The 23,876-nt window shown below is 38.8% G+C and overlaps 1 protein-coding gene across 1 annotated transcript; it reads left to right on the forward strand.

The window, feature by feature from the left end:
• The first annotated feature begins 6,315 nt into the window (after positions 1-6,315).
• Positions 6,316-6,978, forward strand: LOC132376246 (FUN14 domain-containing protein 2). The gene has a single exon (XM_059941908.1). It carries the CDS (start codon positions 6,316-6,318, stop codon positions 6,883-6,885), a length of 570 nt encoding a protein of 189 aa, XP_059797891.1. The 3' UTR covers positions 6,886-6,978.
• Positions 6,979-23,876: the final 16,898 nt, after the last annotated feature.

Consider the following 23,876-nt stretch of genomic DNA (forward strand, 5'->3'; position numbering starts at 1 on the left):
TCTGTGTTTTCTGGAATTTCCATTTATCACACTTGGCATTTCTTTTTTACTTCTCAACTGAAAGTCAAGCATAAGCTTTCCCTGACCTTATACATTTATAAGAGTTCTGGTATCTTTCAAACATTCAATTTAATTGGTGTTAAAATTGTGAAACTGCAGTAAATTTACATTAACACTTTCTTCTCTCCCTCTCTCTTTTTAAAAAAAAATTTTAATGTGTGATCTTTAAAATAAATGTGCATATTACTCTTACCAGTTGGTCTCTCCAGCTTTCTAAATACATTGATTATTCACTCCTCAAGAGTAATACTCTCTTATTTTGAATAACAATAAAAATAACAATTTACAATCATCTAACTTTGCTATGACAGTTATATAAGTTGACTCAATGTCCATTAGCTGGAAACAAATCAGACAACTAGGTGTTATTTCATGAGAAAATTCCCATCGTGGTTACTTATTTATATGTTTATTTTCGTTCTTCCTAGAGTTAGGCGTATTTCAAGATACCGCTACAGAAATACTAAATTCTCTTCCTTGTTACCAGTACACGGTGAGGTGTTTAACGCAGGGAATTGCTCAGAGAGTACATCTGCCTATTGTCACGTAGCACGACAAGATCATTCACCAGAGGATGTCAATACCATTTTAAGTCAATGTGTAGTGTTTACACTGAGTATCTGTCTAGCCATCATTCACACAATTGTGAAACTCTCCCAGGCACACATCAGCTGTGTGTTCACGCCTCACCATTTCCCAAGCTGCTGAGATGGGCTCAGCACAATCTAATTCAGAAGCACCTCACCGGTATCACGACCAGCAAGGTCAATTCTAGTTGTTCAAAACCAGATTTGATATAGGACCTGCTGTACACTGGCTCAGTGGCAATTTCTCAAGGCCGGAAAAAGAACTCCACAGCGCCACCAGTTGTCAAGAATGGTAGCACCTTTTATTTCGAATGACTCATACAAAAAGTCCAGAAAGCAATAAAATGTTAGCATTCAGCCAGCCCATTTCATAGATCTGTCAGCCCAGTCCTATGAGAAAGTCTTGTTTTTGGCAGTCTGCGGCTGAACTTTCATGACAGGCCTTGTCTAGAAACTGGATTTTATTTATTCTCGGTCTCATTCAAAAGTCCACTTTTCACAAATGAAGTCCAATGATGCTAGCACTCAGCCCCCTTTTGTTAATGCAAGATCTCCGCTCATGCCCTTCCCTTCAACACCTCCACTAAATCTCTTTGGGGCTTTTTATGGAATTTCCAGGGAGATCAGGAGCTCTTGAGCATCCAGAACAATTATACTGCCGTTTCCCTCAGAGACAACACTGTTAGCCCTGCTGATGGCGGCCCAGAGCCCTCAGGAGGCAAAGTTGGGTCCTAGGTGGTGGTGGAGGGAGAAGCTTTGTGTGTGTGTGTATGCGTGTGTGTGGTGTGGTATGAGTGGTGTGTGTGAAGTATATGGTGTATATGTGTGGTATGTACGTGTGATGTGCGTGGTGTGTGTGGTGTGGGGATGGTATGTGTGGTCTGTGTGTGGTGTGTGTGTGATGTGCAGTGTGTGTACGTATGTGTGGTGTCAGGGAATGCGCGTGGCTCCGTTCTCAAGCCCGCTGGCTGCATCACGTCTGCCCCTTGAACCTCTGTGAAATGGATGAAATTGCCACCACCCCTTTCTCTACTCAGGCTCCAGACCAGTCCCTCAGGTCCAGCTGGGGAGGAACGCAATGACATTTCCCTAAACCTGTAACTTCTCATTCCCTTGTCTCCCTTCCAGGGGCCCTGCACTTCTCCCCACAACCAAATCCCAGTATTCCTAAGCCCCCAAACATACTACGGATACAAGGAGGGCTGGGGAAGGGGATAACCCAATACCAGATAGATGCACCTGAATCTCAGTTCCTAGGACTGTGTTACATCAATCTACCCATTACTAAAGCAATTTAGTTCTTCAGTAAACAATCTTGTGCTCTTACCATGTGCTCAACAATGAGCTAGAACCTGAGGACATAATCATAAATGAGAGGTGTCTATGGGCACTGAACTCGGCTTAAAGGGAGATACACACAAGGAAGAGGCATTTACAATCCTGGGCTCTAGACACTTGGCAGGAGGGCGCAGGGTCCTAACAGAGGACAAGGAGAGAGACATTAACCCTAACGGGGCCTTGCAGAGGCTTCCTGGGAAAGGGGACGTCCAGGTAGTAGAAATCTGACTGACCAACAGAGATGTAGGAGAGGGCTTCAGGTAGAAGGCCTAGAACACTGAAAAGTTTAAGTGAATTTTAATAAGCCCAGAGAATAAACCAACAACTGGGCATTTAAAAAATGGGGAAAAAACCAAACTAGGTCAATTTTCCTCAAAACATGGTCCAAGGACTACCTGAAAAAGAGTCACCTGCTGTGATTGTTTTTGAAAAAAATGCTTTTAGTTGCTCCCTAGATTTATCCTCTTTGAATCAGGGGCACAAGAATGTGCATTTTAAACACATTTTCTACGTGGTCCTTCCCAGAATAAAGTTTGAGAACCAACGGACCAAATCAAGCGAGGCCGGGTGAGGCAATTTCTAGAGTTTGGATTTTTCCTGAAATAAATGTGAAGCCTTGTTACTCAATGCAGTGACATAATTAAGATGTGTGTTTTTGATAGCTCACTATAGAAGCAATTTAGAGAATGGACAAGTTGAGCAATAGAGAGATCTCTCTGCCCATTTTTAGCTGCGATCATTATGTTGAAGTTCAAGATCTCAGCATATTTAAATATATGGATTACCAATTATACACCCAACTAAAATCCTATCCAGTCACATTCTCCATTTCTGTCAGCCTGCTTTAGGGTGGTCAACTGTCCCATTTGCTCAGAACTGAGGGATTTCCCAGGATGTGGGACTCCAGTGATAAAAACAGAAAAGTCCAAGGCAAATTGGGACAAACTGGCCACCCTATAATGACAAAGAATAATCCCCATAACAATCCATCAGATCACTGAGAGTTCTCAATACAGTACTCTCCTTTTTAAAATTCTGAGATTAAAAGAATCTTTCTGGGGCTTCCCTGGTGGCGCAGTGGTTGAGAGTCTGCCTGCCAATACAGGGGACACAGGTTCGAGCCCTGGTCTGGGAAGATCCCACATGCCGCGTAGCAACTGGGCCCGTGAGCCACAATTACTGAGCCTGCGCGTCTGGAGCCTGTGCTCCGCAACAAGAGAGGCCACAATAGTGAGACGCCCGCGCACCGCGATGAAGAGTGGCCCCCGCTTGCCGCAACTAGAGAAAGCCCTCGCACGAAACGAAGACCCAACACAGCCATAAATAATTAAATAAATAAATAAATAAATAGCATTCCCTTTAAAAAAAAAAAAGAATCTTTCTGAAAGAGAAAAAAAAGGGTATTAAAGAGAATGGAATTAAAACAATTGTTTGTAGTTGAAAAAAAGAATCCCAAGCACACTGTTGCTTGAATGCAAATTTAAAACAGAAACAAGAATTCTGGCAGCACCTTTTAATCTGTAAGAACAGAGGCTCTTAAGCATGATGCTGCAATCAGTAGATGGGCGTGTTGCAAGGAAATTGTTTTTTACTACTCATAATTAAAGGATTGAGTTTGTAAATGATTTACTCTTAAAAATACAGAACATCAAGGTTAGCTCACTTGCATTCTGTTATACTTTCTTCAGCAGGAGAGAGAGTGGTGGAGTTATGGCATACATGCCCAGAATAACAAACAGCTGAGTTGGCTCAGTGATTCACTTTGGACAGAGGAATATACATCCTCCATCATTTCTCTACAGAGGAAAAGAGATTGAGAAGCACCACTTGAGTGGGAACTTGATAAGTCAGTTCGACATATTCAAACTTTAAAAAGGAAAGAAAGAAGAAAAAATAGAGGAAAAGTTTAAATACTTTTACTTTAAATGCCCAGTTGTTACACCAGGACAGTTTTTACCCAAATATTGGTACTACAGTTGATTTTAGATGGTACAAGGATAAAACATTTTAAATTGTAACACAATAGGACTTATTTTGCTACTAAGTAATGAAAAAGTATATAATTAGCATATCAAACCTGTCATTTCATGCATATTGTTGCTTAAGATGAGGTTAAGCATAAAAATAAGTCAATTAAAAAGGTATAATAGGGGCTTCCCTGGTGGCGCAGTGGTTGAGAATCTGCCTGCCAATGCAGGGGACACGGGTTCGAGCCCTGGTCTGGGAAGATCCCACATGCCGCGGAGCAACTAGGCCCGTGAGCCACAATTACTGAGCCTGCGCGTCTGGAGCCTGTGCTCCGCAACAAGAGAGGCCGCAATAGTGAGACGCCCACGCACCGCAATGAAGAGTGGCCCCCACTTGCCACAACTAGAGAAAGCCCTCGCACAGAAACGAAGAACCAACACAGCCATAAATAAATAAATAAATAATTCCCATTTTTAAAAAAAAAAGGTATAATAAATAAGTGTATGGGTGGTAGACAGCAAAAATTTGTGAAAGTGGTAGGGGGATGACTCAAGTGTGGGAAATGTTATACTTGTCTAAGTCAAAGCAGAGAAAAATGCTACATTTATTTTATAAAGATGAAGAGCAACAAAAATTTCACATTTCAAAACTAAGTTCCTCAACTTGTTGAACACTAGAAACTTCAGCTCATATATTTCTACCACTTGAAGTTGTTAGATCTGAGTTAATTTCCAAAACAACTGTCCAGTTTTAAAAAAATCAAATAAAAGCAAAATAACTAAACAATAGAAATTTATAATTACAATTTCAGCATCAGTCCAATTACAGGGAATCTGATTTTCCAGCAACTGTGTGTCATGATCAAAATACAATAATAGCAGCTCATATTTTCAACTTGATTACCTAAGTGGATATCAGCCACCTAAATAGGCCAGAAAATAAAACCTTTTAAGTCAAAGACAAAGAAAAACAGAAAATCATTAAAAAATAAAAGTGCTTTGTCTATTGTATATATAGCTCATCTCTCCCATAGATGTTAAGATACAAGAATTTGCTTGGACAATAAAACCCATGGCATTTGTTAACTATGATTTTAAATCATTCCTGATACTTCTCCAAGTATCTTAAAAGTTTTTCCAAAACTCTACTGCAAAACTCTATAATGCAAAAAATAAGCTTTAAAATGCCTGCTGTCAGATTATATTTTCTCTCCTTTACAATTTATTTATCATGAGACCACATTTTCAGTTGAACTCTCTGCTTTATAATTTTATGGTTGAATAAGTACAGTTCTCCTGGATTTAAGCAAAATATATCAGACTGGACTTTTATGCTCCAAAATGTATTTTCTTAAGTTAACAGGATTTTTCTTCCTGGAGAAGGCACCATTTCTTAAAATAAAATAAAACAAAATAAAATAAAAACATAAGGCATTGAAATTCAACCTATTACAGGTTGGTTTTCTCAATGGCCCCGTATGCTATTGTTCAGTTACAGAAATGATGCTTTCAAGATCTATAGGAAGTCAGCAAACTATGGTTCTGAATCCCTTACTTATCAGTTTAGTGCTAATAAAGTAAACTTCAATGTTCCTGTGGGGTAAGAAAGCTCCTGATGTCAGATAATCACAGCGAAGGATCTGAAAGTATCCTTGAGGATCAGGTTTTATATACATATCTTCATCATAAATAAGGTCTCTAAGAAATATTCTTATCCACTAACTACAACAGTCTTTTTTTCTAGAATAGTATGACATAATAGTAGAAGATGCCACGTGTTGAAAGTGTTGGTTTGAATTCCAGCTCTCTTTTCCTCATCTGTAGAATAAGGATTATAATAGTACCTGCCTCATAAGGTTATTGTGAGGATTAAAGAGTAAATGCATACAAAGAACTTAGAAAAGTGTCTACCACGCAGTTTATTCAGTAAATTAGCTTTTATCATAAGCACTAGCCCATCACTCACTACCCTTGTACAAGCTGCCAAGGCCTTAACTGGAATCACTATTCTCAAAGACCCATTTCCGTGTAAACAGACTGGGGAAATACTAACAGGAAGTTTTATTTAAGGCAGCCAATGTGCACCCAATGCATGATGATTAGACTAGACTATCCTGGAGACTTTCTCAACTTTGAAATTAAACTAATACAGGGTGCTATTAAAGGAGAGTGAACGGGCTTTCCTTTAATGTCCTACACCTGACCATTCTTGGTCTCACATCCGCAGTATTGTGCTCTTTAGCAGGATAAAAGGATTACTTACCTTTTAAAAGTGGCAGGAGATACTCAGCAGGAGCTCCAAAACCAGACTGAAGATTACAGAAACGAAGACTGCGCCCACGTCTTCCGCCGCCGCCGTGGGAATGGAAACGTCTACCCCACGCGCCGGAAGCCAGCTCGCGCCGACGGCAGCGCGCCGCTCCGCGTCCTACCGCGCGGAGTCCCGACGGGTGTCATCGCGAGACGAGCTCGCCGAGACGGCCGCAGCCAGTCAAGGAAACTTGGAGGGAAATTTTGAGTCACTGGACCTTGCAGAACTTGCTAAAAAGCAGCCATGGCGGCGCAAGCTGTTTGGGCAGGAATCTGGGCCATCAGCTGGAAAGTATAGCGTGGCAACCCAGCTGTTAATTGGAGGTGTCACTGGATGGTGCACGGGTTTCATATTCCAGAAGGTTGGAAGATTGGCTGCCACAGCTCTGGGAGGTGGATTTTTCCTGCTTCAGCTTGCAAACCATACTGGCTACATCAAAGTGGACGGGCAGCGGGTAGAGAAGGACATGAAGAAAGCCAAGGAACAGCTGAAGATCCGCAAGAGCAACCAGATACCTACGGAGGTGAAAAGCAAACTAGAGGAGGTGGTGTCGTTTGTGAAGAAGAATGTTCTAGTGACTGGTGGATTTTTCAGAGGCTTTCTGCTAGGTATGGCATCCTAAAGAGGATGACTTCACTTCCTTATTCCTGGTTTTTCCAGCCAGCAGCCTCTTCACTCCATCATAGGATAGCACGTCTCTCCTCTGGGTCCTCTTCTCCCATGCCTTCCTCCCTGCCATGGCGTATCTGAATGGCTTCTGTAGGCATCTGTTGGTACAAGTGGATAAAGGCCGCACCATGACCTTGACGGCAACGGAAGAGACAGTAGACATTAACTCTTCTCCCACCACACTCCCCCCTTGACTGATCTCTAGGTCAGCAAGAACATTCCTTTCTCTTCTAAGATACTTACCAGAACATGGTACAAGATGGCTCACCATGGAGCATGAGTGGATCCTCAAAGGTTGTCCCAAACTTGATTTGGAAAAGAAATAACAAGCATATAAGATACCTTACTATGTTCTGCATGGAAAGGAACTGAATACATTTGCCTTTAAGCATGAAAGATTTTGGTATCTTGGTGTCTACTTTCTTTTGTAGTAGATTTTAGGTTACAGAATGAGAACTACTTCTACTGGCTCTAATTATCCTGACAAAATGGCAGCATGTGCACTACAGGTGAAATATCTGAATACGGAATGAACTTGTTCTGAAGATACATATGCTGAGCTGAAGGTATTGTGTTTGGTGGGTAGGTCTTTAGGGAAACCAACCAATAGATACATTTAGGATGGTCAGACTTAGTGAATCATTTAGAGGCATTCAGGTATTATCTAGGGATGTTTTTCACCATACAGGATAATGCATCTCATGATTGTTTCCAAAGGATTTATTTATGGTAAAATCAGTGACTTTAGGTGGAAGAGGGAAGAAGCTCTTGGATTTTTATTTAATAGAAAAGGTTTTAAGCTTTGAAATGTGAAATATTCTTTACCTCTTGTCAAAACATTAGGGGTAGCCGTAGCTCCTCTGTGCCAATTCTACTATTTCTTTATCCAGTTAGTATGAAATATATAACATTTGAACCAGAGTTTTTAAATGGTGGCATTCCAAGCATTAAGAATTGAGAACAGTAGCAACAGCACATGTGAAATAAATTATTTTCATCATCAAAGGTAATCTGCTGTCTCAGGATGACCCCAACTTTTAGAATTTTTCTTTAAAATAAAAATTTATAGATATACACATGCTTAGAAACTGAACACATTTTTCTGTAATGGCCTTCTATTGTACCATCTAGAATATCCACCGCAGGAAGGCAAGGCTTGTATCTGCACCATTATATCCATGGAGCCAAGCACTTAATAGGTGCTCAGTATCTGTTGAATATATGAATAATGAGCTCATAGAAGAGTATCTGGAAAAGGGACTGATCCACAGGATTTGTGAGACTTTATGAGTTCAGAAAATTCAGAAAACTTGGAATTACTTCTTAAACTTGCAGGTGATCCCTTGCAAAATGTATGTTTTTAAGGCCTTCCTTTTAAAATGTTTGCCTTTTACCTTACCTTGGGAGTGATGCATTGAATTTGGAAATTGTAGCTACTAGTGGATGTGTGGAATTTTTTAGAATTCATCCATTTGCATTTTTCTCCTTATTATGTTAGGTAGTATTTAAAGGCAACATTAAGTTGTTTCGCTTGTAATATGTATGAATTATATACAAATCATAATGGTAAAAAAAAAAAAAAAAGACTGCACCCATTTCTCAGGAATGAGCAGACCCACATAGCCAAAATGTGAAAACCAGAAGGACTAAAAGGATTGAAATACCAGAGAATTTATTAATAATACCTGACATCAATAAGCTGAAGGACGATGTGTAGAAAACTTAACAACCCTTGGTGAGTCATTATTCTTTAATAAATGGGGATAAAAATATCTAATTTCAAAGATAACTGTGCAAGAGTGAATAAGCTACATCACTCCACATTTCTATCCTGAATTTAGAAGCCATATGGAGGTTTGTTATTTAAATAAAAACAGTATTTAAAAATAACATTTCAGATATTACTAGACTTTTATTAAAATGTCATCAGTACAAAGTACAGACGTGCTATGTAGTGAATTGTTTCCACAATATCTATTTCCTCTATTTTTTTAAAAATCTCTAGTCAAATATTACCATACTCCTCAGAATCTTCCAATTATAATAACAAGGATCTCCTAGAGTTTTCAACATAGGGTCCAAGATGTGTCTACTCTATGCCGCGTTCTAAGGATAGCAGAAATATATTATAGCAAGTTCTCATGGCTTTTTGCCCATTTATTGGAGTATAAAGAAAGAAAATACTCTTTTCACACTGGTGCCCTTTGAAATGAGGACCTTTGCTCCATAGAGCTTTCCTTAGTATGTGAAAAGTTAAAATAAAGAAAATAAAGTGTTCTCATACTTTCTACATTGAAATAACAATAGAAATAAAAATAATTCTGTCCTGTTGGGGCATTTTCGAGTTTCCAGCCTTTGATTCAGTTTAAAACATAATGTTGGTGCCAAGAGATTTCATGCTTCAGTGGAAGGGAGAGAATCAGAGCCCCATCACTGGTTCTGGGTAATCTGGATAATCTTGGATGAGGTTTAAAGTATTCAATTGGATCTGGATTGGAATACAGGATTATGCAGCCAATATTTTGTTTAAAACCCACGTCTTTAAAATTAATTGTATAAATTCCCTTCTTATATTTCAGAAAAAAGTCCAGATCATGTAGCATAGGTGCTAGCTAGCTACAAACTGAAGTTCTCATCACGACATTGTATTGCCTGCACTTCCCTCAGAAAATGAAGATGTTAAAGCTGCAATGATACTTGTAAATTACCCAGAGAAAACAGATAAAAACTGTGCTTTGTCCTCAAGTAGCTAAAAAATGCAAAACAAAGACTCACTTTCACCTGAAGTAGTAGGGCTAATTAGAGCCTAAAATAGGTTTGGCTTCAATTCTCTAGATAATCTACTTGTGTGTTTATTTAGTCTGAAGTCAGAAGCTTAAAAATGAATCAACTTTCAAGTAAAAGCTAAATGACTTTGAAAACCAACTTGCAGAAGCATTAGACTTTAAAACGACCTCTTTGAGTGGCCTATGTGTAAATATATTTAATAAACATTGGTCTTATTTACTTTAGATTTGCACCTCAAAACAAAAATATTAATAAATTCAAAAGAAGCTTCCTAACCTGCCTATCACAAATTCACATTCTTGACAAATCACACACACACACACACACACTGTATGCCCCCATCTTTCTGCTTACCTTCGTCTCAGGGAAATATTCACAACAATCTTCACTGTGTAAGACTGTGACTCTCAATTTTGTCTGAACTTTACAATCACCTGGGGAACTAAAGCTCTGGCTACACTGAGCACCAATTAAATCAAAGTCTCTATAGCTGGGACCCAGGCATCACATTTGTAAAACTCCCCAGGTGAATCCAATATACAGCCAACATTGAGAACCACTCTTTCAGGAGTTAGTTTTTCTACAGAATGCCTGAAAACCACCAAAAGCACCCAATTTTTTTCTCCTCATTCTCACTCTCAGTTTTTCCCCTTTGGTTGGTTTATCCTCTCATATGCTTAACTGAATTCCATCACTCTGAGTGTAAAAAAGTCAGGAAAGAAAATAGTCCTACATCATTTCAATTTTTTAATTCACTTATTCAATCAATAAATATTTTCTATATATCTTCTACATAAGTCCAGGCTTTACAAGAACTTATTAAATAAGAAGTCCTTCCCTGAGGGACCTCACAGCATAATAGGGAAGATGGTCAGGAGCAAAATACATTCCAGTATTGGTTGATGAGTGCTGAAACTGAGGTACAGTGGGGACATAAAGAACTATTTTCCTTGTAGGCATCAGGGACCGCATTACAGAAAGACTGCATTTGAGTTGGTCAGGAAGGTGGAGCAGGTGGCCTAAGTAAACAGAGGGGGAAGTGGAGTGGCATTCCAGGCAGAGAGAAAATCTGCATAAAGGCATAGAAGCATGAACAAGCCCAGTGAGGCAGGAGCCTTAACTAGTTTGGTGTGGCTGGAGGGCAGTGGTGTGTGTGTGTGTGTGTGTGTGTGTGTGTGTGTGTGTCTGAGGAGGGGTGGAAATTGTGGTATCTAAGGTTGGAGGAGAAGGCAGGAGAAAGTGCCCCATGCATCAAAGATGAGCTGAGCCTGGAATTAGCACATGACGTTACTATGTAAATTTATTACATGTTTTAAAAATTCCATTGACCTTTAGGAAACGGGATTACTGTTGAATATCTATCATCTTGATGAATATCTTGGAATACATTTTATTATTAAACCACGTGTTTGGGGGCTTCCCTGGTGGCGCAGTGGTTGAGAATCTGCCTGCCAATGCAGGGGACACGGGTTCGAGCCCCGGTCTGGGAGGATCCCGCATGCCGCGGAGCAACTAGGCCCGTGAGCCACAACTACTGAGCCTGCGCGTCTGGAGCCTGCGCTCCGCAACAAGAGAGGCCGCGATAGTGAGAGGCCCGAGCACCGCGATGAAGAGTGGCCCCCGCTTGCCGCAACTGGAGAAAGCCCTCGCACAGAAAAGAAGACCCAACACAGCCATAAATAAATTAATTAATTAATTAATTAATTAAATATAACTTATTTAAAAAAACACCACGTGTTTGTGTATATGTGTGTATGAAATTAGAGCACTAGTGTGGAAAACAAAGACAGAGCATACCTGACAATGAGAAATCAAGTAATTATTCTGATTTTAAATTTGCAATTGAATTAGAAGGTAGAAAGTGAGAAAGAAAATCAAGTCGTTTTAAGACTTTGGATATTGGGTGACCTGACTGTGATTATTGTCTTCAATCACAAATCACACACGGAGAAGACACCGCAGCACATTTGTAACATCTTCATTAACATAAAGGATATGTGTGTATGGGTGGCTAAACTAGTTAAAGTTCTCTGTACTTCGATGTAGACTACGCTTATCATTTCCTCTTGGGTAAATCCCATCCCGCTCCAATGCCTAGTCCTCCAGCACCTTCCTGAATCCCTACCCCTTCACATGTCCCATATACAACCTCTCCCTGGACTCTACAAGCATCCGTTTATCTGTATCTCTCTCTGCCTCTTATAAATGACAAATCCATGTGTTTGATTCTTCCTTTAGAACAGGATCTGTACCTACTTTTTAAAAATAGACATTTATGAAGTGCCTAGTACCATTCACATACATCATCTCATTTAACCCTTCCAACAGCCAGTACTGTAACTTAGAAGCTATTTTCCAAACACTCAGGTGAGGAAATCAAAGTTCAAAAAGTTAAATGGCTTTCCCCAGATTATACAAGTAACAAGTATATGAAGCATCTGAGTCAAATTTGGAAACAGGCTCTCTCATCCCATCTACTATGCACCCATTATTCTTACTGAAAGAAAGAGTCCAGCATCATGTTTTGTAGAGAATAGGTACACAATATACATGTGTTTAATAAATAGCTTCTATGTTGCTTTTCTTATATTTATATGAGTGTATGTCTAAATGTGCATAAGCACACCCGTACTCATACTCTATGTAGATGTAGACAGGTGCACAGACAATTCCCAATTACAAACTTAATATGTCCCAAATATTGGATAGTTAAGTGAGTTGTGAGAGATGCAAAACACTTTTTCTACAGAAACAATTTCATACAAAGAAGGTAAGGCATCACATGGACCCGCTACATGCCTTCTGAACACACAAAGTATCAGAACGCAAGTAGCCACTATATACACAATGTCTCATTTGAAAATATACTCTTAGTTTTGTTTTCTCCTGAGCCAGGAACTGGGACTTCTCATCATCCGATCTCCCCAGCTTGGGAGGATGTGAGGATGAGAACCTTTCCAGATGTGTAGATGCTCCAGATGTATTACAGACCATAAATGCATGCTGAAAAAAACCCATAAATACATGCCACAAAACGCATATGACACACAGACACCTGTCATGTAAGCTCCAAGAGGACAGAGATTCTTGTTTTGTTCGCTGATGGATCCCAAACCCTTAGAACAGTACCTAGCACATAATAGGCACTTAATAAATATTTTTAAATTAAAAAAATGAATACTTTATAGACCTTGTTAGCAGCTTCCTCCCTTTTCACACCACCGAAAATTAGCTGTGGTAATTTCCAAATGAAGTCTTAAAACAATGAAAGGTCATTCTTCTGGTTCACACTAGAATTAGAGCCCAAAAGTGTTCAGATCAACTCATAGCCACACATAATCTTGGAATTCACAATTTCACAGTGAATGGATAAGAGACAAAAGGCTAAACAAGATCCATTAATGTGGCTGTGAGAATGGAAAACTGGACCCAGAAGACAAATTTTTAAATGAGATTACTTGGTCTAGTTGAGAGCTGACCACATGTATTGAATCTATAAGTTGTCTTTGCACAGAGGTGGCTGACCGTCTGAGTTTTGTCTCTAGTGGAGAGAGGACACAAAGTTCTAGAGAGAAATTGCCAGATGAGATGCAAAAGATTGATTTAAGTTGGATAAAAAGATATGTTTTGGTATAGAAAACATGGTCTTATAGAGATTTAAGTTACCAAGGTAAATTCCAGACTTTTAAGAACAGCAGAAATGCTCCTTTTTGAATTGTTCAGATACTACACAAGGTAGAGGCAGGGGCTGGAGAAGGTGATCTCTTAGGTCATTCACTAACCCATGAAACTAGGAATGAGGCCAAATTTTAATGAAACCTCATATAGCTTTGTTCTTGTTTCTCTGTGAAAACTGTATATTTGTGGTATCTTATCAATATAGAGATCTGAAATTATTTCTCCAGGGAACAAATAACATTTCACTAAGTTCCTGGGGCAACAGGAAGTGAATACACATAAAAACAATTACCAGATTGAAAAGCCATTCCCCTAACCTCTTGTAAATCTTAAGTACTACTTATAATGAGAATGTTCTTACAATTCTCTAAAGTGATGTATTATTTACCTACTGGGGAAAAAATTAACTGGACATGAAAATAGACTTCCAGTTAAAGAACTCTCACTTATTCTTTTGGTATCTCATCATTTGTTACTCTATAGTTGTAAAGAAATTAGTATAAAATACAACAATGTCATCAAGATAGACTCCTAGCATGCTTCTGTACCCAGAGCTGTCTGTAGTGGGGTTTGTGACTTTGGGAAAATCACAGTGAAGAAAAGTACCTTCTCTCCCATGCTTTCGGATTAAAATAAATTCAAGAAAACTGGCATAATAAAAAGAGCACTGGATTTGGAATCAGAAGTCTAGGGTTCAAGTTGAGGTTCCATAACACAAAAGCAGTATGATTTTGGGTAAGTTACAACCTCTCTAAACTTTACTTTCTTTATCTGCAAAATAAAGGTAATAGTAACTATAATAAAACTATAATAAAAAAGTTACTGCAGTCACTTTCAAATAGATGTGTGAATGCACACAACAGAGAGGGTACTCAATGTTGTTTGAGTGTTGCTACAAATTAGTCACTTTCTTACTTTATTATAAAAACTACAACCTCCTGCAATAACAAAAGCAGAGAAAAGCAATAGCAATCTGCAGTGATTTTGTGGAAGTTTATTAGTAATGGGGTTGCAGAAGGTGTCAGTTTAGCAGCCAAAATATATGTACAAGTTCATGGCTCCCAAGATCCATGTGTATACCCAGTGCCTTCCTGAGCCATCACCCGTCCATCTGATCCAAGGCAGTCTGAGGTCCAGGAAGCACCATCTGGCTGATTCCATCCCTAGAAACAGCTCTGAACAACCAACGTGGGGGACAACCAAGGTGGATGCCACTCTCCAGCCTTCTGGTATAACTCGTCGATCTTCAAATACATGACCCAAGCCCCATTCCTAGTACTGTGAAATTCTGGTGTTTTCTTTAGAATTTCTAAGGCATGAGATGAGGGATGCATTCATGTTTTCCATCGCAGCTCACTCAGAATTTCTGCTCCCAACTCACCTCCCTGTACTCTGCTCCCCATCTCCCTTCTTGAAGCTGTGCTTTCCCCTCTAGTCTGATTCTCACTAGAATGGACATGGTCTCTTCTCTCTTACTGCCCTTTAAGAACCTCTAACACAAAAGTATTTTGCATAACAGACTTGACCAAAAGTTTGGGGATAGTAAGAATAATGACATCCCAGAGCTTAAAACATCTGCATATTGCATATTGAATTTCAGATGTGACTTTTCCTCAAAATGTATTTGTCTCTCCTCAGTCCACAGAAATTTCTCACTGACTAAAAAAGCTGGGTCCTAGTCTACAGACGGTTTACTTCTTAGACCTTTTTCTCCTTTCATCTTTTCCGGAGCCAACAGCATAGAAGCTCTAAATTCCTGCCATTTTAGAGCAGTTGATATTCTGTTTCATGCTTTCCCATCTAGACTGACACAAGGGCCTTTGGCCTACTTTTCATAGTCAGTGGAGCCATTAAGGTATTTTCTTAGGGAAAAAAAAAAAATCTCCCTGAGGGGAATTCTCCTGGAACAAACAACTTAAACAAAAGCGAGGTTTAAAAAAAAAATGCTTCTTCTTACTTCATACAATTTAGGGTAATAATGTCCTATTATCAGATTTAGGTAGAAGGGACACACTTATCAGGCATGTCTCCCAAGGGAAAACATCACTGGCAGGAAGGAGGAGTAGCAAGGTCAGAGGTAAATGTTTTCTTTAGCTTTTGTTTTTCACAGAAGAGATGGTCTCCAAGGTTTTCCATCACCTCAATATACTACAAAACTTCAGATTATAAAGAGTTCATAACCTAAACCCAATCTAGGCAGAAAAGAGTGCTATAGATCCCAGAAAATGGAAGGAGCCACCAAGTGTCCCCTAGATAGTAATGTCCATCTTTGCCATGCAGCTTCTGAAAGAGCCAGATAAGGCTAAGTAGACCCAGAATCCAATGGCTCAAAACTCCACATGTCTAGAAGCCAATGTGGAGAGCGAGAAGGAAGTGATCAATAAGGAAAGGTGTGGGGAACTCATTTTATTTCCTACCCTATCAGGAGTCCTGATACAGGAAAAGGAAGGGTTCCACTCAAATGTAGGAGTTGCCAGGAAACTTGCCTTCACGAAATATACCTAAACCTTGACAGATATTTGCAGAGAAAATCTGATCAGTCTCTCAACCCGAAAAATCTGGCCCCTTCTTTTTACATCCACCATCAACTTCCTAGTCCAAGTTTTTATGAACTTTCTCCTGGAGTTCTGCAATCATCTTCTATCTAATCTACCCGCATCTAAACCAGCCTCCCTCCCATCTGTTTTCCAAACTGTAGCCTGTGTGATCGTTCCAAACCTTAACTATGATCATTTCAGCCCGCACCCCTACCCCCATGCTACAAACCATTGCTTACAAACTTCAGAGACTTAGCATACCTATCAGGATAAAGACAAATCACTATAACATGGGGTACAAGTCCATGGATGGTCTAGCTTCACCTACCTCTCCAGCCTCGTGCCACCATGCTCCTCTCTGGTCTTTTCAGGCTACAGAGGCCCTTCTTCAGTTCCTCTGATTCATGGCACTTCAGCCAGCGACAGGTTTCCCTGCTAAGAACACTCTTCCCTCCCTCTTTCCCTCATTAACTCCTACTCTTCCTTCAGATATCAGTTCAAGTAGCACTTTCTCAGGGAAGCCTTCTCTATTCTCCTTGAAGGATCACATGCTGCTAACATCACAGCTGCAATTCTTCATTCATTTGGGTGTTTATTTGATAAATATCTGACCCTCCCATAAGACTGTAAAACTTCATGAAGAAGAGATTATGTCTGAATTTTTTTTTACCAGTGTATTCCTTTGTTGAATGAATGAATGAATGAACATCAGCTCATTAATCAACAGACATTTTTTCTATACCTGAGAAATTAAGAAACTTGTCAATTTGATCACTTCTCAAATAGCCATGTTTTAAAGCTCTATTATGAATGAGGAGTATTGTTAGAACAAAGATTTGCTATGATTAGGTTTATTACTATTATTATCATCATCATAACTGGTTTATTGTCAATATCATTGCCTTCATAACTCAGCATTTTATAACTATTATTACATTCATTAATTAGTTTTTTATACTTCCATTATTTATAAAATGGGTTATTTTTGTAAAAGCTAAATCCCATTGAAAAGAGGATGTATTAAGACTCCAGAAGTACCAGACTGTGGCTAGAGGGTCATTTTAGAACTAAGGGTTGCCTATGGGTCTACTTTATTACTATTTCCAGGAGGTACATGCCATTTGGAAAATTAAGGCCTTGAGAAAGATCAAAGAAACATTTATAGCCACTTAAGGAGTAACCTTTTCTAATGATAAACTCATCACATTAGACTTAGATGGGACCTTAGAGGTCATTTAGCTACATTCATTATTTCATACATGATAAAGCCAAGCCTGGACTTCCATAAGATCATATAGCCAAGGCAAGCCCTGCATCTATTTTTATTCAGCCCCCTTAAAACTACTGTATATTAAATCAGCTCCAAACCTATTAAAACCAAGGGTCCTAACAATTCATATCCGACTGTCACAGAGCCAGCTGAGATGTGAATAGCTTTCCAGGTTGCCAGACTAGAATTTCATATAAATGGACACTCATCTTTGTTATTTAACTCCAGTCTAAATTTAGAAACTAGTTCTGCTGTGTAGTTTTGTGCATGAAGAAAAAGATACCTCAAGATCATCTATATGTCACTTTCTCAAAAAAGCCTTTCATCTTTATTAAGAATGGTCTGCCAGTATGAAAAGGGTAAGTTCTAGTGTGACCCCCAAGGTCAGCTGCACACCCCCCCCAAGGTCAGTTCTTGTATCTGCTGCTTTTGTCCATATCCAGATGTAGAACTCAATACCTATTTGATTTCACCCAGAAGAATGCATTTGATCTAATGTTAATTAGCAACACAGGGACTTCTCTGGCAGTCCAGTGGTTAAGACTCCTCACTTCCACTGCAGTGGCACGGGCTCCATCCTTGGTCAGGGAACTAAAATCCTACATGCCCCCGCACCAGAAAAAAAAAGAAAAAAGAGCAACGCGGCCTTTATTGGAGATACTAGGTGAGGAAGAAGGTGGCATTAATCCTCACTTATCTCAGCAAACAATTTAAAAACCTGATCAGAAATTTCTACTCCCTATAAGTACCTCCCCACTCAAGTTGCACTAGGGGGTTTTGATTCTTTCTTTTCCCATTGTACAACCTCGTTTCTCTTCTCCTCCCCTCCAAATTTTCTCTTTCCTCAGGAATGTCTTACAACTTTCCCACTCATCCATTCCCTCCCTATTCTTTTCAGAGCAATGTATCTGTGTCCTAGCTACGATCTTTAAACCTCCATGTCCAACTCATCAACGAATTCCATAAAACAAAGGGACTTCTGGTTAACAAGACCCACTTTCTTAGAAGATCGTTTATGTCTTTTGTTACTTGTGTGTGTGTGACTGTGTGTGTGTGTGTGTGTGTGTGTGTGTGTATACACATATATTCTTTTTCTAAATATAACTAACTTTCCCCTGGAGGAATTGAATTCTGGCAATTGAAATTTTCCCCATCCTATTGTAGAAGTAAAAAACAACTCTCCTGGGGCTTCCCTGGTGGTGCAGTGGTTGAGAGTCTGCCTGCCGATGCGGGGGGCGCGGGTTCGGGCCCTGGTCTGGAAGGATCCCGCGTGCCGCGGAGCGGCTGGACCCGTGGGCCACAGTTGCTGGGCCTGCGCGTCTGGAGCCTGTGCTCCGCGGCGGGAGAGGCCGCGGTGGTGAGAGGCCCGCGCGCCGCGATGGGGAGTGGCCCCCGCTTGCCGCGATTGGAGAGGGCCCTCGCGCGGAGGCGGGGACCCAGCACAGCCATAAATAAATAAAAATAAATAAATAAATAAAATTTAAAAAAAAAACAAGAAATTTGCCAAAGAACACATAATAATTGGCAGCACTAGCGTCCAAAGCATTAAAAAAAAAAAAAAAAAAAGAGGATATTTAAAAAAAACAAAACAAAACAAAAAAAACAGCTCTCCTATAGTGATTTGAGCTAATTCTTTTCAAGGCATGCTACTGTCATAAAGGAGTTTTCTATGGTACTTTTGATTTTAATGAAAATTTTTCAAATTTAAGAATTCCTTACAGGGGAATAAAGAATAACAACAACAAAAATCCTCTAATTTTTTTCCCCAAGCTTCCAAATTCCTAGGCCTTAGTACCTCTTGGAAAACATTTTATCAGGACTCATAATTGAAATATAAAAAAGCAATCACCTCTCAGAAACCTCAGTCTTAGGAAATGATCATAAGAATTGAAAGTATAGGCACATATTATCTGGAATATAGAAGTAGACTCACTTCTCATTTTTTAAACATGCTTTTCCCTTAATAAAATGATAATGAAATGACTAGCCAATGATCTAATACCCCTCTTTGTCAACAGCACAGATACCAGCTGCCTTTGTCACATAACTAGGTGATCAAACTGTCACTAGTGATACCACCAACAGGCCATCCAGAAAGTTCCCAATGAAACTCCAAGGGAAAAAGTATCTTACAAGCAAATGGTATGTGCGCAAACTTTGCAGTCCAAGAATCTGCTCTCATAAATGTTATTTGGACTAGAATAAGGAATAAAACACTAGATAATAGCTACAAAATGTTAGAGAAATCGTTGCTGTTTTAAGTCTTCCTCTGCAGAATTTTTAAATTAGGAAAATTTTTGTTAAAAACAAAAATACCTTGGGGAACTCATTTCACAAGATGTAAACATTGGCATCAGTATTACTATTTTCAAAAGTAGAAGAGAGGCCTTAAGAAGCTGGCAAAACTGAGAAAAAAAATGAGTTAGGTAAATAAAATTCACAAGTCCTATTATGTCACTTTTTTTCAAAATGTTCTCAAATATTAATTATAAGTGGAAGTGAATAAATTAATAATCTATGATGGTAAGAATAAAACATTCATACATTAACTTCTTGTAGAATAGAATTTTATATCGGAATATTGGTATATGTGGCCAATTTTTTTAAATTTTAAGATTTTTGAGATTTCAAAATGTAAGTTCTTGTGTGTGCTTCTGCAGATAATATTTTTATTATGCTATTCAAGACATAAATGAATCTGTTTTTCTCACTTTTCTTTATCAAAAAACATTTGTTTCAGTAGTCTCTTCCAGTGTATTAAGACTTCACAGTACCAAAATATCTGAATGGGCCAAATTCATTAATCAAGCAGAATAGCTCATTTGAAATGAGTCCTAAAGGCTTCAATGTTCTGTCCTCTGTAGCAACAGAGTCATTCCTATTTAATTAGGTAAGCCAATGTTTTTGCAAAACGATTAATAATGCGATTTAATTTGGGGGTTTGGTAAACATCTAGGAATTCATTCATTATGACCTCCACACTGAGTTTACTTTGTAAAGCAGCATAAAACTAATCACTTAGAGCTATAAAATGTGAGACCTTTTTTTTTAAACTCATAAGCCTTTTACATTATATGTGCCTTTCATGTGTTTACGTTGACTCTTTTTGTTTCATTGCCTTTCAAAACTACGGATGGGGTAAATAGGTGAATTACAACAGCAATGGCCAAGAGTGACTGACAAGCCCTGAGTGGTTATGTGGAGGAAGATGGTGAAGATGCTGGAAAACCTGGACCACAGGTGTCAGTGTGTCCCAGCATCACTAACTGTAATCTACCTGCTGACCGGTGCTGGGATTTTCCTCAGGAGATATGACCATCATGTGACTTGAACCAAACTATTTAAAGTATGTTTTGTTTTAAACCAGGGGAGGGAGCGGGAAACCGGTCCACCAAAAACATCTAATGCACTGGACTCATCTTGAGACAGATGTTTACGTAAACTCCCAGATCGAGACACTAACTCCTAGTGAATTAACCTATGAAACCACCCAGCGCCTTGTATTGTTTACTCATTATTTTTACCTGATGAAATCAGAATATGGGTCCAGAGGCCATAAAGGTTCATACCCTGAGAAAATTCAAGTGCCCTCTTGTTTTCAAATGCTTCTCTGATTACTATTAGTGTCAGAAAATTGTGGAAAAGCATTGTTTTCAAGTGGCAACTGACATGAACATTAAAAATCTACTCAGGTCTCTGAACCAGTTAAGAGTCGTAACGACAATCCATGAAGGTGGACCTTGAATTTAAATGCAAAATAACTTGATAATGCTATGAAACAGTTAATAAATACCACAAGTAGAGATTATAGTATACCATATACCATCCTGGATGAATGGACATGTTTTACTTCTTTGTTTCTTTATATCAAATTTAGTGGTAGATGAAAACAAACTTTTTCAGAAATAAAGGACTTAACTAAGAGAAATAAAGCCTGAGAGCCTGAAGTGTCCTACTTTACCCAACACTAGTGATTAATGAGAAGTTTGTTCAAAGAAGAGAGTCTTACACTGCCTCTATGAACACAATGACATACACCCCAGATGATCAGTTAATGACCTGAAGCTCTGGGTGTCACTCTTAATGTTTTGCAAGTCACCTTTAAAAAAACTGCCTGTTTTGCATACCAATAACAGATATTCCCCTAGTGTACTTGGAAGGAAACTAAATGCCATCAAGGAAAGATGGTTTAAATTTTTTGTTTTACTTCCAACCACTGTCTGTTTGGTTAGGCTTTAGCAAACATAATCTAGGATGCTGAACTTGCCCAATGGTACCACAGCATTGTATGTTCCCAAGCATCTTATCAGGTTCATCAGCATTAATTACTCATGTCTACAGTCATACACATAGAGCTGCAAACTTGGTATTTCTTTTTTTTTTTTAACATCTTTATTGGAGTATAATTGCTTTACAATGGTGTGTTAGTTTCTGCTTTATAACAAAATGAATCAGTTATACATATACATATGTTCCCATATCTCTTCCCTCTTGCGTCTCCCTGCCTCCCACCCTCCCTATCCCACCCCTCTAGGTGGTCGGTCACAAAGCACTGAGCTGATCTCCCTGTGCTATGCAGCTGCTTCCCACTAGCTATCTATTTTACATTTGGTAGTGTATATATCAAACTTTGTATTTCTACCTGTACACACTGGAATGTGTGTTTGTGTTTACAGAAATGGCTCCTACACCCAAATTCGCCTTATGAATCAGCCTTGTCTACTTAGAATAGAGTCAAGAGCCCAAAGAGTTGCCCCTAGACTACAAATTACATAAGCTCAGGGATTTGGTCTTATTATCTACTGCTGTATTTCTAGAACCCAGAATAGAGTCTGGCATGTGGTAGGAAATTGCTAAATGGTTGTTAAATAAATGAATGTTACATGGCCTATGCACAAAAGGTCATACAGTCTGCTTAGAGGAGAGTGCCCTAGGCTCAAATCTGGAGACTGTGTGTCTTATACAAGATTCTACTGAGCTTAGTTTTCTGGTTTTCCAGGCCACCAAAAATTAAAAAGCAGCAAATTACAAGGGCATGGGGGAGTACCACTAGAAGCATTCTCAACATAATGAAAAATGAAAGCTGGCTTCCAATATTCAGAGAAAGGGATAGAAAAACTATGAAACTTAGCTACTAGTTCTCAAAACAAACAAACAAACAAACAAAAAACCCCCCAAAAAGGTATGCTTATTTAACTTTTGAGCACTTCAATGTTCCAGCATGCATAAGATTTATATGTATATACAAACACAGTGTATGTTTTTGGTATGATTCTGAATATTATATAGATGGAATCATATTGCATGAAGTCTTCCAAGACTGGCTTTTTAGTATTCAAAATTATTTTTGAGATTCATCTATGTGTCTAGTTTGTCCATTTTCACTATATATGAGTAGACCACAAATTTTCTATTCTAATACAGATATATACTTAACTATTTCCAATTCTTTGTTTTTACAACCAGTTTGGATGAGCATTCCTTACAGATGCAAGTACAAGAGGTTCTCTGAAGTTTATATGTAGAAGTGGAATAGCTGGATTGTAGGGAGTGTACATTTTCAGCTTTCCTAAGTACTACCAAATCGATTTTCTAAATGCTGGTACCACTTTACGCTTACACTAGCAGTTGAGAGTTCCCATAACTCCACATTCTTGTCAACATTTTGCATTTATTGTATCTCCCTTTCTCCCACCCCAATACTGCCCCTTCCCCTCCCCAATGGCCACCACTAGTTTGTTCTCTGTATCTGTGAGTCTGCTTCTTTTTTGTTATATTCACTAGTTTGTTGTATTTTTCAGATTCTACGTATAAGTGATATCATACAGTATTTGTCTTTCTCTGATTTATTTCACTTAGCATAATGCCCTCCAAGTCTATCCATGTTGCTGCAAATGGCAAAATTCTGTTCTTTTTTAATGGCTGAGTAGTATTCCCTTGTGTATATACATATATATATATATATATATATATATATATATATATATGTATATATATACATTTCTTCCTTCTCTGTTCACCTGTTGATGGACCCTTAGATTGCTTCCATATCTTGGCAATTGTAAATAATGCTGTTAGGAACATTGGGGTACATGAATCTTTGCAAAGTAGTGTTTTTGTTTTTTTCAGATATATATCCAGGAGTGGAATTGCTGGGTCATGTGGTAGTTCTAGTTTTAGTTTTTTGAGAAACCTCCATACTATTTTCCACAATGGTTGCACCAACTTACATTCCTACTACCAACAGTGTACAAGGGTTCCCTTTTCTCCACATCCTTGCCAACATTTGTTATTTGTGTTCTCTTTGATGATAGCCATTCTGACAGGTATGAGGTGATATCTCATTGTGGTTTTGATTTGCACTTCCCTGATGATTAGCGATGTTGAGCATCTTTTCATATGCCTGTTGGCCATCTGCATTTCCTCTTTGGAAAAATGTCTGTTCAGTTCTTCTGCTCATTTTTCAATCAAGTTGTTTGTTTTTTTGATGTTGAGTTGTAAGAGCTGTTTATATATGTTAGATATTAATCCCTTATTGGTCATTCCATCTGAAAATTTTCTCCTATTCAGTAGGTTGTCTTGTTTTGTTGATGGTTTCCTTTGCCGTGCAAAGCTTTTTTTTTTTTTTAATTTTATTTACTTATTTATTTATGGCTGTGTTGGGTCTTCATT

Source organism: Balaenoptera ricei, chromosome 12 (genome assembly GCF_028023285.1).
Source record: "Balaenoptera ricei isolate mBalRic1 chromosome 12, mBalRic1.hap2, whole genome shotgun sequence".
NCBI classification, from domain to species: domain Eukaryota; kingdom Metazoa; phylum Chordata; class Mammalia; order Artiodactyla; family Balaenopteridae; genus Balaenoptera; species Balaenoptera ricei.

Excerpts from the sequence above, each read along its gene's own strand:
- LOC132376246 (XM_059941908.1), top strand. The coding sequence starts at position 6,316 with ATGGAAACGTCTACCCCACGCGCCGGAAGCCAGCTCGCGCCGACGGCA.